At 34.7% G+C, this 17,459-nt stretch overlaps 4 protein-coding genes across 5 annotated transcripts in view; 2 read left to right on the plus strand and 2 right to left on the minus strand.

Annotated features, from left to right (window-relative positions):
• Window positions 1-250: 250 nt before the first annotated feature.
• Window positions 251-6,811, plus strand: LOC100242189 (beta-glucuronosyltransferase GlcAT14B). The gene is made up of 4 exons (XM_002285123.4): window positions 251-1,083; window positions 1,732-1,807; window positions 1,937-2,052; window positions 5,902-6,811. The coding sequence occupies exons 1-4, from the start codon at window positions 504-506 to the stop codon at window positions 6,417-6,419; spliced, it is 1,290 nt and encodes a 429-aa protein (XP_002285159.1). The 5' UTR covers window positions 251-503; the 3' UTR covers window positions 6,420-6,811.
• Window positions 6,812-8,097: 1,286 nt separating this feature from the next.
• Window positions 8,098-9,393, minus strand: LOC100254394 (pentatricopeptide repeat-containing protein ELI1, chloroplastic). The gene has a single exon (XM_002282027.4). The coding sequence runs from the start codon at window positions 9,391-9,393 to the stop codon at window positions 8,098-8,100; it is 1,296 nt and encodes a 431-aa protein (XP_002282063.2).
• A 1,152-nt stretch (window positions 9,394-10,545) lies between these two features.
• On the minus strand, window positions 10,546-12,358 carry LOC100264475 (2-alkenal reductase (NADP(+)-dependent)). The gene is made up of 5 exons (XM_002285131.3): window positions 12,004-12,358; window positions 11,743-11,920; window positions 11,392-11,558; window positions 11,204-11,286; window positions 10,546-11,121 (listed from the first exon to the last, which is right to left on the minus strand). Exons 1-5 carry the CDS (start codon window positions 12,241-12,243, stop codon window positions 10,743-10,745), a joined length of 1,047 nt encoding a protein of 348 aa, XP_002285167.2. The 5' UTR covers window positions 12,244-12,358; the 3' UTR covers window positions 10,546-10,742.
• Window positions 12,359-15,460: 3,102 nt separating this feature from the next.
• LOC100266475 (nuclear pore complex protein NUP205) overlaps window positions 15,461-17,459 on the plus strand; it is an 82,139-nt gene continuing 80,140 nt past the window's right edge. The window contains exons 1-2 of one of the 2 annotated variants that reach the window (XM_010658120.3): window positions 15,461-15,772; window positions 16,019-16,114. In XM_010658120.3, coding sequence (XP_010656422.1) covers window positions 15,632-15,772; window positions 16,019-16,114 — 237 coding nt within the window. In that variant the 5' untranslated portion in view covers window positions 15,461-15,631. The remainder of the gene's footprint in view (window positions 15,773-16,018; window positions 16,115-17,459) is intronic. The other variant, XM_010658121.3, reaches the window with a different exon arrangement.

The raw sequence follows: 17,459 nt of genomic DNA on the forward strand, positions 1-17,459 counted from the left end.
ATGGTAGTAATTAAATCAATGGAATGTTTTGATTTTTCTTAAATTAATTTTTTATTTTAGGTGTAAATTTAAAAAAGGAAAAAAGGTTATCATTTTTTATACTCTTTTTTTAAAATGGATATTTATATTTATTTTCTGTTCATTTTATATGGATTATCACCATGGCTATCATTGCTGGCGGCCGTAGGCTGTGGATGATAAAGAGAGTTAATATTTTATAGTTCCACCTAAAAAGTAAAAATATTAAAAAAAAAAATTAAAAATAAAAAGAATCGTATCCGTATGTACTAGACTTCAACCATCTCAGATGGAAATTAATTCTTTCAACTCAATCTCAACCTCCGCCTGTCGCGCGTCGGGAAAAGCAAAATTGACAGCCGCAACGCCACCGCCACCGCCACCGCCAGTCAGTCACCCCCACAGCCATCATTGATTCCGTGAACTGCGGTGGTGTCTCATCGACGCCAGCACCGCCCTTTCTCGCTCGCTCTGCTTCTACTTTCATGCCCACAACAAACCCATCTCAAGTCTCAACTATGGAGAACAAGCCTCAGCACAAGAAGAAGAAATGGTTCCTTCCACTGGTTTTCTCCCTTCTGGTCTTCTCTTTTCTTGTTGTACTAGCGATCTTCACCTCCACCTCCACCTCGCCGTTTCACCGCCAACCCATCAAGGTGCAGAACCCTGTTTTTGTGGAATCGAAGCTGGGGTTGGCTTCTGCGAGCTCCGCCAATTCTGTGCCCAGAATTGCTTACTTAATTTCTGGGTCGAAGGGGGATGGTTTGAGCTTGAGGAGGACGCTGAAGGCTCTGTACCATCCATGGAACCAGTACGCTGTGCATTTGGACCTCAAGGCCTCGCCCGAGGAGAGATTGGAGTTGTTGAATTTTGTGAAGAACGAATCTGTTTTTTCCAGGTGGGGTAATGTTAGGGTGATTGTGAGGGCCAATTTGGTTACGTATAGAGGGCCTACTATGGTTAGTAATACGCTTCATGCTGCGGCGATTTTGATGAAGGAAGGTGGAGATTGGGATTGGTTCATCAATTTGAGTGCCTCCGACTATCCTCTGGTGACCCAAGATGGTATGTAAGGAAATTTTAATTTTCCTTTCCTTTTTCTTTGGAGGAATGGTTTTTTAAGATTTTGATTTTATTTATTTATTTATTTATGTATGGCGTTTTATGATGTGCTCTCTATATCAGATTGGGTATTAAATTATTCTGTGTGGGTGGGTAGGAGGGAGGAGAGGAATTTATGATTTTCTTTTTGGGTGGAATTGGACTGGGTCTCGAATTGCTAGTGGTTTGGGGGTGGAGGGTGGGTTTGTGATTTTGATTTCATCTATGTATTTACGTTTTAAGCTGTGATTTCTATATTATAATTGGGTACTGAATTATTCTTCGTGTGGTTGTTGGGAGGGAGGGGAAGAATTTATGATTTTCTTTTTGGGTGAAATTGGACTGGCTCCAGATTGCTAGCGGTTTTGTATTCGTTTGCTAAAAAATGCAGCGTTGTGTTATACTTGTAGTTTTGGAAGGGTTGTCTTGTGAGCTCCATCTTTATAACCATTTTAAAATCAATTCCATCACTGCTCACTGCACTGAACCCAGAAATTGTTCTATTGTTTTTCCCGTTATTTGTTTTCATATAATCTAAGAAGTGGCTACTTTCTATAAGCTGCAGTCCATGGCTGATGCCTTTGGTTTTGTGTTCTTCTATGTACACAACAGATCTACTTCACACTTTGTCAACTATTCCAAGGGACCTCAATTTTATCGAGCATACCAGTGATATTGGATGGAAAGAGTACGCGTTCATCTCTCTTTGTTTCGAAAATTAGTTTATTTTTCCTGATTCAGTTCTAAAGTAGAGTGTATTCTGTTTGTGAGCTATAACAACTCTGCTCATAGGATTACATCTGGTGAATATTCATAGGTATCAAAGAGCCAAGCCTCTTATAATAGATCCAGGGCTGTATAGCTTAAAAAAGACAGATGTGTTTTGGGCAACAGAAACAAGGAGTGTACCAACAGCATATAGACTGTTTACAGGTGAGGGTTTATATTGATTATGCTTCATATCATGGCTGAAAATCCACATGTTTTTTCTTTTCTACATTTATTAAGTTTGGTTTTCCTCCAACTAGAATGTCAAAGTAGTCTTTGAGAAGTGTAGCCTCTCAATAATTAGGGTATAGAAATGTGGTAGCATAATTGCCTGGGTTGCGTTGGCCACCAAGCTAGGTGAGGTAGATAAAAGTCACCTCTTGAAGATCCCGACAAGGCTGCTTCAGAGAGTTGATGCCTAGGTGGTTGCCTTGGCATAAGGCTTAAGGCATAGAGGCAAACCACCTTTGACCATAGGTTAAGATTAAACATATTGTAATTTAATTCAATCTAACATTAAATTAAACAGAGTATAAGATGATATACTACATTATCAATCACAGTAATAATGAGACGAAGGGTTATCAATCTTGTCTTGATGGAAGTGATGACATTTTTAATTTCAATAATGACTATGATGATGATGCTTAAAACTTCTCTAAAACGTTCATGCTCTTATTTTGTTTGTTTATTCTAATTTTTAGATGTTTGGAATTGAGAATATGCATTTGGTCAAGATCAATTTCTCTAAACAATATAATGTTTCAAATGATATGTGGTATAATATTTAACATTTTGAATAATTGTTACTATTTTATTAATTTTATAAGACACCTTAAGGGATAAAAAATTATTAGTGTTGATTGCTAAAGATAATACTTATATTGGTTAAGTATAGAATAGGTACATATATGTATGTTTTTTATTGCCTTACTACAGTCATATTATCACCTTGTTTTTCTTGTTTCACCTTATGCTAAAAGGAGTCATATCACGTTGACATAGCCTTTTGCCTTTGACAACATTGCCCGCAATCGTCTTGGCAACATAGAGCAGAGCATTCACATTTATGGCTTGTATTTGTGCAGTATTACCAAAAACTGGCCAATTACCCTATCTCTTCAAGTGGTTGTGGCTGCCATCTTCAGTATCACTCTGTTTAGCATTTGCACATATTGGCATTAGGCCTAGAAATCTCTGTTTCAGATATCTGTCAATGGTTTTATCAGTTGTATTTTGTATGGCATGAAGTGAGGTTGAACTATTAATTTAAATTCTAACAGTGTCATTCTCACTAGTAACTATTCTTACAATGTCTAGGTCCTTGGAACATATTTCAACTGACATTTCATTGAAGTTTGTCAAAAACTTCATTAGGACTTTCAAACAATTATGCTCTACGAACTAATTAACTACACCTTCGTCAACAGACATTTGGCATATGTTACTGCCAAATTTGTTTTGGTGTGAAATGCTAGTGGGAGATAGGATAAAAGCTCACAACACCAAGACCCCATGTTCTTTCTTGAGTCTCAGAATGTTAGGATTTAGAGAACTTCGTATTGGCTCCAATTTAATGAAATAAAATGATCTGAAATCATGAATTTGTTGAGCTTGGTATGATTTCTATAGGTTTAGCCGAGTTGCACAGCATATTTTCTTGAGCCTAACTCTTGAAAGGCTTATTGGACTTGAACACAACCACTTTATGAGTTTTATGAATGTATTTTTGCGGTGTATCAAACCACTTTAGTAAGCAGGTGACATTTTGTTGGGGTAAATGTAATGCCAGTTGGTAATTTGATCTGAAGATATTATGGTTTCTAATGACTGTCAAAATATTGTGTGAATGGCCGAATACTTTGGCCTTGAGTTTTGTATATTATATATAGACTTTACAAGGATGCTATACATGGAAAGCAAATAAAAGCAAATAAATTCCCTCATGATTCTAGTCCTATACATGTAAATTATAATCTGTCAAATAATATATGCTAATTGTACATAATAATAAATGGAGAAATAAGGAAACAATTGTAGGCTAAAATAAGGAAAGAAGTGTGGGTTAAAATAAGGAAAGAAGTGTGGACAGCAAAGCTGTCCTTTGACAGCCCCCCTCAAATTGATGCAGGTTGATCAACAAGCATCAATTTGTTACTTAGCAAGCAATGTCGATGACGAGGGAGAGCCTTGGTGAAGATATCAGCAATTTGTAAGTCAGTGGAAATATGTGGAAGAGTGATAACACGAGCTTCATAGGCTTCACGGATAGAGTGACAATCCACTTCAATATGCTTTGTGCGCTCATGATAGACAGGATTGGTCGTGATTTGAATAGCACTTGTATTATCGGCATGTAGAGGTGTAGGATTGGTCTCAGAAAAATCTAACTCCGCAAGCAAACCTCGAAGCCAAATGATTTCAGAACAAGTAAGAGACATCGCCCAGTACTCAGATTCCGTAGATGACTTAGAGACTCTGTCTTGCTTCTTACTTTTCACAAACATCTTAAACTAAAGCTGGGCTAGAGTCCGAGAGCCCCTAGGGCTAAATCCGAGAGCCCCTAGGGCTAAATCAGAGAGCCCCTAGGGCTAAATCCGAGAGCCCTTAGGGCTAAATCCGAGAGCCCCTAGGGCTAAATCCGAGAGCCCCTAGGGCTAAATCCGAGAGCCCCTAGGGCTAAATCCGAGAGCCCCTAGGGCTAAATTCGAGAAAACCCAAAGAAAAACCTAGAAAGCGTGTAAACTCTAGGTTCAAAATACAAGCTCTGATACCATGTCAAAATATTGTGTGAATGGCCTAATACTTTGGCCTTGAGTTTTGTATATTATATATAGACTTTACAAGGATGCTATACATGGAAAGCAAATAAAAGCAAATAAATTCCCTCATGATTCTAGTCCTATACATGTAAATTATAATCTGTCAAATAATATATGCTAATTGTACAGAATAATAAATGGAGAAATAAGGAAACAATTGTAGGCTAAAATAAGGAAAGAAGTGTGGGTTAAAATAAGGAAAGAAGTGTGGACAGCAAAGCTGTCCTTTGACATGATCCAGATTCTTCCAATGGCCTAATTATTATATGTATTGATTAGCTTGTGAAAGAAATAAACTTTTCTAGGAATAAAATATCAGAGCTGTGTTGGGAAGTTGAATGAGCATTAGGTGGAGTGGGGGCTGGGGTATCACATTTGGCTCTTTTTGGTACCTAAAGATGGGTGTAGGTGTATATTGAAATAGGCCTTTTACCAACTGTTACAAATCTATGGGCTCTCTAGGGGGTTAACCCTTGGTTGCATAAGTTTGAACTGCAAAATTGACAGGGTGAGTTTCAGTACTTGCCACCAACTGCTTTCACATCAGGTTCATGGAAGCCTCTCTATTGTCACATTCCAGTGACCACAGGATATGGCTTCAATTTTTAGAGGATGACTTAAAGTTGAGAGCCAGATGCAAATAAAGAATTTTCAGAACCTGATGGATCAGGCTAGAATTCTTAAAGCCAACTCCAAAAAGTTGGGAAAGGCTTGCTGCCCTGGTTTGTGCTACTGGGTCCTTTGTTCAATTGGTTGAAAATCCAATTAACATGAAATTGGCCCATGTTCTGACAGTTCATTCAAGTCAACCACATGCCTTTTCTCTGTCATAGTTGTATACCAACCTGCTTCAGGTCTGGTTTATGTCAGCTCAGCAGTGGAAAAGAAAATGTTGGTCCAGCGGTCTTACACCTTAAACTGCCCTGCCATTGCACCCTTTTTCATACGAGTGAAGGTGTGGACACTGAATGGTGTATTTTCAGTAATGGGATTTAAGGACCAGACATTTGCATGAGCCTGGCAAGGTCAGCTTGAAGTCTACAAAGAAAATTTTCAAATTTGTTGCAATACTGAAAATTTTAGAAGTTTGATGACTATACTATTTTATTTTTCCCCTCAATTGTCATCTTAGTTGAAATAATGTGAATGAATAGCTTTTATTTAGTCATTATTGTGTTTATTATTTTCTCAGGTTCTGCTTGGATGATGCTCTCACGCTCTTTTGTGGAATATACATTATGGGGTTGGGACAACCTCCCAAGAATAGTCCTCATGTACTATGCCAACTTTCTTTCTTCACCTGAAGGGTATTTCCATACGGTTATCTGCAATGCAGAGGAATTTCGGAACACAACAGTTAACCATGACCTCCACTTCATTTCATGGGACAACCCTCCGAAGCAGCACCCACATTTCCTAACTGTTGACAACTACCAGTCAATGATAGGCAGCAATGCCCCCTTTGCGAGGAAATTTGGCAGGAATGAACCAGTTCTTGACAAGATTGATAAGGAGCTACTGGGTCGAAGCGCAGATGGGTTCGTGCCAGGTGGATGGTTCAACAATGAAGGAAACACAAACATTACAGCCCCACATGATATCATAGCTAATGTCTCTATACTCAGGCCTGGTCCCGGTGCTGAAAGGCTCAACCGCCTCATAACTGGCTTGTTATCAGCAGAAGATTTCCAGAGAAACCAATGTGCCTGACATTTGAGAACCAGCAAGCAACCACAGTAAGGCTCCCAGCTTCTACCTTATACTGGATTCACGTATCAGTTCCCCGCTGCTCAATTAATAACAGAGGCTTGCCAATTGCAATAACAACATGGATACACAAGTTATGGGGTGAAGGGAAAGATATACCTGTCTGTACTGTTTGCCTTTACCCTTTTATTTTCCAATGAACCTCCAAGCCCCATGGCTAAAGCTTTATCCTTATTATTTTTTGTTTATAAAGCTGATTTAACATTTCCAAATTAAACTCCATTAATTTGTTTTGTTGCACCTTGCATGGAACTTGCGGGTAGCAGCAAGCCTTAAAATTAGAGGACCCCATATTAGAAACTGAATCCATGGACTTATGAAATTGATTTTTCCTACGAATTGTGTTTCTTCCAACGACCTGTTCAAGCTAATATTCCAGGGAAGATTGACTTTTTAATTTCATGAAACAGAGAATCTTATTAAGGAAGAAAAGGGGGCCCATACATGTTCCTTGCACTCACCCAAAAGTATATGGAGGACAGATAAAAGCATCATTTCCAGCTGTGACCTATGAACGACAGGAAGAAGTGAACTTATTTTATGTCTCCATCAACCAAACAAACTACATTCATTTTAGATCCGATTTCAAATGCAGTACTGAAGAAAAAAAATCCATATAATATAGCATTTAAAATGCAATGCAGAAGGGGAAAAAACATTATTTTTCTGTATGATTAAAGAAAAGTAGTCCAGAAAGAAAAAAAAATGTTAAAAAAAAATTTGATTTTCTTATATGAAATATATATACGAAAAATAAAATATAATTAAAATTAGTTAAAAATATTTATGTTTTAAAATTATTTAATCTTTATATATATAAAACTAAGTAAAATGAATTTTAAAAGTATATAAAATTATTTTTGTTAGTTTTAAAATTATTTTTTAATTTCCTTTCCTTTATCTATGTTTCATGTCTAATAGATCATTATAGTTTTAAAACGTGTCTTAAGTTCATTATAAATGATATTAGAGGTAGATCCTAAATCCCATCATGGGACTCTATTTCTCTGACTTTGTAAGGAATTGTGACTTTGCAATCTCATGGAACACGATGTTGGATGGGAGTGATATTTCACTTAGATAGACATGTTTTAATTATGTAGGGGGCTCCATTAAACTATACACGCTCATTTTAAAGGTGAGGCCTATGAGGTCACCAACGAATAATATATACACCAAAGGGAAGGAGTGATTAAAAACCATAGTCTAGGTTTGAAGTGAGTGAGTGTTGCGAGCTAACAAAAACCTCAGTTTCGAATCATCAACTGGCCTTCTGTTTACACTGATGGGTGCCTCTGTAAGCCCATAATGACAAATTGGTAAGTTTGTATTGACCTTAGACAAGCTCAGTTGCCATCTTCCAACTGATTGAATGATTTTCAGTACACTCACTACTATTTAAGTAAATGCAAAACTGGAGAACGATCTCTGAAGAATTGGAATAGAAACTTTGTATAAAGAAAAAGAAGCAGCATTACCTAGCTGCAATAGACTCTTTTCATTATTTTTTGTATTCCAAAGAGCACCATACAATAATTTTCAAGCATGTAAAGTTGCACTGAGAAAGGGCATTCATTATAAGAATGTCCAACCACAATATACTGCAGAAGACCTCAACAATTTATGCACCATTGTAACACTCCAAACGCCCAATATTGGACAAGGAATCAAGTGTTTTACATATTTGTGGTGCTTGTGAATGAGAAAGATCGCCTGCAAGGAACTCTTCGACTGTACCATCAACCTCTATTATGCTGCAACCAGGTTTCTTCTTCATTCCAGCCTCTGAGATCAATCTCCTGACTCTCTTGGCCTCCATATCCCAGCCAGCTTCCCTATAGAGATTATATGAAAGCACATGAGTACCACAATCAGCCACCCCCATGTCAGCAAGCTTTTTCCAAACCCTGTTCCCAACCTCAATATTTCCATAAGTTCTACAAGCACCCAGCATAGCTCCCCACACATTAGCATCCCCTCTACCAAGTCCACCCATCTTCTCTTCTATAAACTTCTCAGCTTCTGCTAACATACCTGCTCTGGCCATAAGGTCAACCAGACACGCGTAATGCTCAAGCTGAGGCTCAACCCCATAGTTACTACTCATTTGCTCAAACAATTTGAGGCCTTCTTTAACCAACCTTGCATGAGTACAAGCAGTTAGGACAGCAACAAATGTGGTCTCTGTGGGTTGAGTCCCATTTGAGATCATTTTATTGAAGAGTTCAAGTGATTTCCATGCGTCTCCATTCATTGCAACCCCAGATATCATAGCATTCCATGCTCCGGCATCTTTGTTGGGAATACCCTGAAAAGTTGATAAAGCTGACTCCACACAACCACATTTTGAGTACATGTCAACTAATGCGGTAGCCAAGATTGGATTTGAATCAAAATTACATTGCTTAGCATAGGAGTGAACCCACAGTCCCTGTGCGAGTGCACCAAGATGAGCACAGGCAGTAAGAACACTCACTAGAACAGACTCATTCGGCATTGTTCCTGCCTCTTGCATCCGCCTAAATAGGCAAAGCACCTCTTTGAAGTCGCCGACCCTTGAGTAAGCTGCCATTACTGCACTCCAGGATATTGCATTTCTCTCAGGCATATCTTCAAATAAGATTCTCGCATGCTCAACATCCCCCATCTTCCCATACCCATCAATCATTGCAGTCCACAAAACCACGTCCCTATTGGGAATTCTATCAAACAATGTTCGAGCAGTGCCCATGTCAAAATTCAAGGAGTAAAATTCAATAAGCGCGCTAACAACAAAAGGGTCTTCATCGAATCCAAACGTAACAACATGGGCATGAACCAAACAACCAATCAACTTTGAAGACGATCCAAGAGTCGTACAAGCCTTAATCAATGGTGGAAAAGTGTAGTTGTTGGCTAAGAGGCCATAATTTAACATGTCTAAATAGCATAAAATGGCGCGTGTCGGTGAATGCGATAGAACATACCCTCTAATCATGGAATTGTACATGAAGATATTTCGAAGAGAGAGATTCTGAAAAATTAAGCAAGCATGAGAAAAGAATGAAGGATTGTTGGAGGTGGCCGCCAGGGACAAAAGCTGTCCAATTGCAAATGGGCTTTCGGGGAGGTGAGATTGGAGGAGGTTGGCATGGATTTGCTTGAGTTGGCTTAGAGCTCTGCATTTTTTTAGGAGGGAATTGAGGGTGTTACTTCGATAGTTAATGACGGCTTTTTGGATCATTTGAGAAGGTGAATATGGCGGGACGTATCATGGGAGGTCCCGCAGACGTGAGACGACTCAATCTACGATAGTGAGTTAAATTCGATCAAAATCACAGCATGAAATTATGATGAATTTCCGGCCTGAAACCGGGCCAAGGAGAAATGAAGTAGAGGTTGACTTTTGGGACACATTTCTAACTAAAAATAGCACAGGACTCCTCACTTATTTATTGAAATATATAATCCTAGGCAAGCATCTTCAAAAGATGACCAACCTCTCACGGCAATATAAAATCAAGAAATTTATTTAGGATTTTCATTACTTTAATCTCTAAAGGTGAAATGTACCATAATACATTTAAAAAATCTCGCATCTACATAGACTTTTTTATCAATATTTTGACTCCCCGAGGTTGGGTCCTCTCAGAAGAAGCTTCCATACAAACATACCAAGTTTTAATAAAGTGATCATATTTACATTTGCAAATGATAGAGAGTATTCCATTGTCATTGGATCTTAAGATATTTCATTTTCCACTCATTGCATCTATAAATTAAACTATAAAAATGTTTGCTCTATTAGGCATTCTTCAAAGGTTCATCTCCATTTCATGAACATGTTCCTTCACCTAAAATATTTATAGAAATAGTCTTAATCACTTTTTTTATTTTGTAAAAGATATAAGATATTAAAATAACATATGAATATAAAAAGTTTTTTATATAATATTTTTTACGAAAAGAAATTTATACGGTTTAAGAATTTAAGAAACTTTCTAACATATACCAATACAACATAGGTCTAGTAGCAGGCTGAACCTAAATTTGGTTCTTGTGTATCCCAATTCCAAAGTGGTCTCACATGGAGGGCAACCCGAGTTTAAAGCTATTTAGCTATCCAAACATGCCGATGTATCATGTTCAATCCTTTTCCTTATGATATTGTTTTCTTATTTCAATGATTGATACTAGCTAGTCTAATGACAATCATAGGAACGATCATGGGAACTTAACATTCATATTCCAAACTGCTACTCCGGGAAAATGAAGTGTCCCTAGGAATCATTCATCTGCAATTTTTACAATCTTTTTCCCAACATTATCACCACGAAACAGCCCTACGAAAGCAGATGGGATACTCTCCACGCCCTGGGAAATGTCTTCAATCACTTGAATTTTGCCATCATTTAGGTAATCTTGTGTCGTGGAAATGAAATCCGTGTAGCCATTCATCAGATCAGCAGCTAAGAACCCTTGCATTGTGATTCTCTTGTACACAATGTCTAGCATGTCTGGTGCAGCTCGCTTTCCACTGTCTGTATACTGGGAGATTACTCCACAAACGGCAACTCTACCAAAGATGTTCATATTGGCAACTGCTGCTTCTAGCATCTCAGCTCCCACATTGTCAAAATATATATCAATCCCATCAGGAAAGTACCTGTAAGAAGATCATCTTAGGTATGCACTAAACTTAAGGACAGAAATTTTTTGTTTTAAAACTTTCAGACAGGGATTGTAACCTTTTGAGAGTTGACTTCAGATCAGTTTCTTCCTTATAGTTGAATGCATCATCAAAACCAAGCTTCTCTTTAAGCAAATTGACCTAAATTGTTCAGTTTAGCACACTTTTTCAGTTTAAGAATTAAACTGTTTAAAGATGTCCATATAAACCTAGGATTGGTTATGGTAAGAAATTGAAGAACTTCACCTTTTGTTTGCTTCCAGCACATCCAACAACATAGCATCCAAACAGCTTTGCATATTGCCCCACCAAATTTCCAACTGACCCAGAAGCAGCAGAAACAAACACTTTCTCTCCTTTCTTGGGCTTGCATACCTGGAAAAATCCACCATGGGCTGTCAACCCACTGAATCCTGCAGGAACAAACAACAAATGAACACTTGGCTAGTTTTAATTCCTTGAAATCAGTCATTAGTCCATGGGAACAGACTGCAGATGCAAAATCTGGACAGTCCAAGTTATATGGCAGGTCCAGTTCCAGTGTTGAATTTGGTTGCTCTTGAGAATCATCCCAAGTGATAATGAGTAATTAATTACCTAGAATTCCAACATGGTTGGATAAGGGAAATCCCATGGGATCCAACTTCCTCAACATGTTGCCTCCTTTCACAACACTATACTCTCCCCAGCTGATGAGCCCCACCACCAAATCATCTTCTTCAAATTCCGGGTGGCCAGAAGCCACAACTCTCCCCACCCCATAAGCATCAATATCCTGTCAACATAATTCCACTTAAAACATTACAGGCCAGCGTGAAAATCAACAGGAAGTAATAATAAATATGGCGAGTGACTCACCATGCCAGGACTAATCGGCACTGCAAAATTTATCGTCCTATGCGATGAGCTATAACTCTTCATCCGGTTTAGCTGGTATGGATCTATGGATACATAGAGGTTCTTCACAATGACATCGTTGGAACCCGGCTCAGCCCACAGGCGAAGAGCTGCAGTCTTGAGCTCGAAATCAGAGTCTTGCGGTGCACCATCTACGTGGGTTTTTATGGTCACATACTTGTTGATCACTTCCATTCCCATGGATCCAATTTTGAGCTATCAATTAACGCTCAGGGGTTCAGGATTGCAGAGGTGCCGAGAGGATGAACAAGAATGATAAAAGTACGACCTTATCACTTTATAAGGGATGAGAAAGCGATCAATATTTCTGGCTCTGTCAGCTCACAACCATGAATGATATATTACATTTACAGAAGACAATCACATTTTCCAAAATATCACGGACGGGTCATAAATTTTTTTAAAAAAACACCATCACTATTATTTCTAAAAATAATTTTAAAACATTTATATAAAAAAATAGATTACTTTTTAAGATAAAAAAAAAAAAAGGATAAACTCGATTTTTAAATTTGAAATATTTTCATTATTTCAATCAATTAATTCAAGAACAAGGAAATTAGATCTCATCATAAAGTGACTATCCATGAAAACAACATTATTATTTTTTTTTTTTATGGGCAAAAGAAAAAATGGAAAAGAGGCATATTTTCAAAATATTTTCTTAGACAAGTTTAGTCAATATTTTCAAAACCAAATTAATCATTAAAATGAAAAAGTTTTCTAAATCATGATTGGTAATTAAAATGTGACATGAAGTGGATAAATATTTTATATCTTATTAAAATAAAATTAATTACAAGAGATAATATAATATATATATATATATATATATATATATATATATATATATAATAATAATTTTATAAAAAAAGTTGAAAAATGTTTATAGAACTAATAGAAGTCATTTTATAGAAGCTTTTCTTTGTTTGGTGAGCTGTTGTTTTATGGGAAGGAAAATGACTGGAGAGGAATCAAAAGTAGAGAAAAAAAGGAAGATTCTTCTCCACAACAGGCAAATTATGGTAGTAACAACAAAGAACTTGCCGTCCACAGATCCTATTCTCGCTTGTTCCTATGATTCATCTTAATCACAACAACAGAATGATGGGAGACAACTTACAAGTAACAAGAAGAACAACATGTAAATGGAGTGGCTTGTCTTGACTTCTGATTTGATATGATGCTTGGATGATTGGATCTCTTATGAAATTGAAAATTAGATATGGTTCAGGTTTAAGGGCATTCTTGATGGATGAGTATTGGGTTCTAGCTAGCAATTATATAAAATGTTACACTTAAAATTTATTTCATTTAATTTAACGAGTGTTTGATAAATCAACTTAATAACTTAAAATAACTTAATAATTTAATAACTTAATTTAATTTATTAAGTATATTTGATAAAATAATATGATTTAAAGTAAAAATAATAATTTTAAATAATAAGTAAAAATAGTTAACTTATTTTTAAGTTTACATCTTTGTTTTATTTTTTTACCTTTATTTATCCTAATTATCTCGATGATCTCTTTTGCTACTCTACTGCATTAATTATTATTTAACTTTTTTAATCATAATTATAATTTATGAGAATAAATATATCAATTTGATGAATTATAATAAATTTTAAGTTAATTTTATCAAATAATTAACCTTAATATTTAAAATAAAAATTAAGAAATAAGTTTTAGAACTGTAAATGTCGTCTGAAAGCTTTCTCCCATAAGATAAGCTTACTTTATGAGTTAAAAGATCTCAAATCACAATAAAGGAAAATACCTATTTGTATAAAGGACTTATGTTTTAAAATATTATATCCCATTTGATATTATACAATTTTCATTGGGATATAATAACTTTTAAATATTATATTTAATGAATGATATCCCAAGTTACTATATCAAATAAGATCTTATATTTGGCTTATAGAGATAATAAAAAATGGAATAGAAAATACATTAATTTTTAATATTGGATAATTGTAGAAAATAAAATTTATTATGCATAATAAATTTTTCTATTAAAAAATGTATGATTTTTTTTTTTTTTACATATTTAGTGGTATCTAAAAATCATTTTAAAATTTATAATTTAATAAGTAATTTTTAATTTCCTTATCACTAATATTTATGGATAAAATATTTAAAATATAAAAATACAAATATTATATTATATACATATATATTATATGCTCTTTTTTTTCAAGTTTTTTTAAACTATAAATATAACATTTTTAATTAAAATTATTTGTTTTACAAGATGAGTAGTATATGCTACCACTTATCTAATATCATATTTGGCTAGAGTTGAAATATGATAAATGGTAGAATAATTAAATATAGAATAAAATACGCTATCTCATATCTTATTATATTTCATATCACATCAAATCAAATGGACATGATAATTGAGTTTTACATACTCTTTTAATATGATGACCATTAAGGAAAATTGTTATAAATGAGATGATGAAAGATCGTCACATTAATATCGATAAATGATGAATTAAAATTTATTTATTGATTTTTATTTACTAATCTTGAAGATGAGTATTGAATGAAAATTATTTGTAAAGTCTATAAAGGCTTCATATTCCATGTAAAAAATATATTATCTACTAAGAAAAGTTTTATTTGGTTCTTTATTTGGTGTTACTAATTGTTTTTATACCCTTTGTGTAATTTTTTTTTTCTTGTTTATTTATGATTTTATGATCTCCTTGATTTTGTATCACTAAAAATATATTTTTAAATACAATTTTAAAAATTATACTTTTTGCATTTGGTTTCAATATTTTGTGACATTTTTTGATATAGCGATAAGGTTTAGTGTCAATTATATAAGATTTGAATTAAATATACTTAATCATTGTAAATTTGAAATTTTAGCAAATGTCTCTCTTCATATTTTTATTTATTATTTTTACTCACCCTTTATTTGATTGAAAATAAAAAAAAGTATTTAATAAAATTTCAAAATAATGATCGTTAGATATATTTAGCTTTAGGAACATGAATGAAATTATCATAAATAAAAATTATAAAAAAATTAAAACAAATATATTTAATATTAAATTTACAAAAATTTCACTAAAAATTTAATTTTGATTAAATAAATCATTTGTAAGAAATTCCAAAATTTTAATTTTTATATATTTTTAAAAGTGGGGACACTTTGGTTCTTAAAAATGATAAAAACGTATGATTTTCTCTTTCCAATTTACTGTTCTGCCACTTTTAGATTAGTACATACATTTTGCTTAAAAGTTTTATTTTTAATTTTTTAATAGACTAGAGAAAATCATAATAGTTATTTTTTTTAATAATATTTGTTATTATTATTATTATTATTAATAATTTAAAATTTCAATATTTATTGTTGTTATTATTTTCACAAAAAATTTGAACCAAACCCTCGCTAAACCTCGCTGGTTTTTCGCTATTGCCCATGTAGGGTTTATCGCTCTCGCATTTCCGAACCTTCCCCATTTTTTTTTCCCGCCTTTCTCTTTCTCTTTCGCTTGAACTTCCTGCATTTCAAACCATTTAGATCTTCTAGGGTTGAAATGGTGTCTCCCAAGCAACTGCTCTCTATAATCGAATCATCTCTTTTGGGTCCCTCTCCGCCAACGCCTGCCCAATGGGTCGAGCTCATCCATGCCATTCGCAGTTCTCTCTCCTCTCTTCAGTCCCTCCTCTCCTTTCCCGTACGTTCTCCGCATTCAGGCCTCTCCTTGTTTGGTTGCTAAGAAAATCAATTGAAATTTTTATGACAGCTGCTTCGATATTCCATTATGTTATTGGATTTCGCATTTCTTTTTTTTGTTACTTTTTATTTATTTTTCCGTTGTTTTTTCACGACCCAAATGGGCATTTTGTGCGAAAATTGATTTAGGTATTGGGCGTTCACCCCGCCCTTCATTTCTTTTTATGAATTTGAATTTGTTTTGCAGCCTCCGAAGCCGTCAGATCGGGCTCAGGTGCAATCGAAGGAAGTTAGGCTTCCAGATTCGCCACCGATTTCGCTTGATGATCAGGATGTCCAGATTGTAAGTAGTAGTCTCTGCTTGTTCTTTTCTCCATTCCAATTTAATTTTGTTTTCCTACTCTATCTTCGGTTTCTTAGAAAATGTGGAAAAAGAAAAGTAATTAAACAGAGCCTAGTACAAAGTTATTTTTCTTCTTTTTTATTTTTTATTTTTTTGAAACTTTACTAACATTGCACCGAAATTTGATTTTTATTTTATTTTTTTTTCACTTTGGCTGCGTTTGGTTTTGGAAAATTTAGAGGAAAATTCAAGAGAAATAAAACAGAGGAGAAAAATAGAAGGAAAAGAAAGTGAAGGAAAATGAAAAATATATTTAAAGTTAATAAATTGTTTTTATACAATCATTTTACTTATTTTTTTTATCTATCGAAAAAATCATTTCACTTATTTTTTCTTGTTGGAAGATTAAATAATTCTAAAATACATAAAATTTTAATTAATTTGGTTTTCTTTTGTATTTTTCATGGAAAATCAAATATGAGAAAGTGATTTTTCATAGTAATGTTCTTCTATTTCCTGAGTACATTTTAGGATCCAAACATGAACTTTGTTTTCCAACATTTTCCTCAGCAACTAAAAGGAGGGTTCAAATTTAGGTCATATGTTCTCTAGTATTGCGGGTGAAGGAGCAAAAGAATACTAGTGATGCCAAATAATTCTATTGGGTTCAGTTAAGTGTCAGTTTTCGTTATCCAAGTTTCCAAGTAAAGAAAATCCAATATAGTGAAATTAATTTTTTTTTTCCTTTTGTCTATCATTTTTTTTGTCTTTTCCTTAACCCTCTCAATAACCTATTTTGTAATCCACACCACGAAAATCATAAGTAAATTTGTCATGAACTTATTCATTTGTTTGGAAATTCACTATTTAGGGGTTTAATTGTCTATTTTGGTATTGTTGATTAGAAATATTTCTATATGTTTTTTCTTTAGAATTTAGAACTATAAACAGCCTCTTCTTTAGAATTAGAAACAGTGCTGCCAATGAGGTGAAACTAATAATCTTTTATGTGGTTCGACATTGCATTAATCCTCTCATCTTGGGTTTTAACTAACCAAAGACTCATTGTAAGACTTGATCATCCCACGACATACCTGTCTAGGGGCCTTTACTCATTCAAAGGCTTATAATGAGGCCTAACCATCCATCTCAAGGCTTTTACTCATGGGCCTTTGTCCATCATGATGTTTAAAATGATGTATGAGGAGGAAAAAATAATTGGGAATTAGCAAGAGTCGGTCAAGAAAGCTCATATCCTTTCTTGGAATGCTAGAGGGATCAATGAGGGGGATGAGTGTGGAGTCATCAAGTCCCTGATTTGCTCACGCTTGGCTGACCTTGTTTA

Source organism: Vitis vinifera, chromosome 11 (genome assembly GCF_030704535.1).
Source record: "Vitis vinifera cultivar Pinot Noir 40024 chromosome 11, ASM3070453v1".
Lineage (NCBI taxonomy): Eukaryota > Viridiplantae > Streptophyta > Magnoliopsida > Vitales > Vitaceae > Vitis > Vitis vinifera.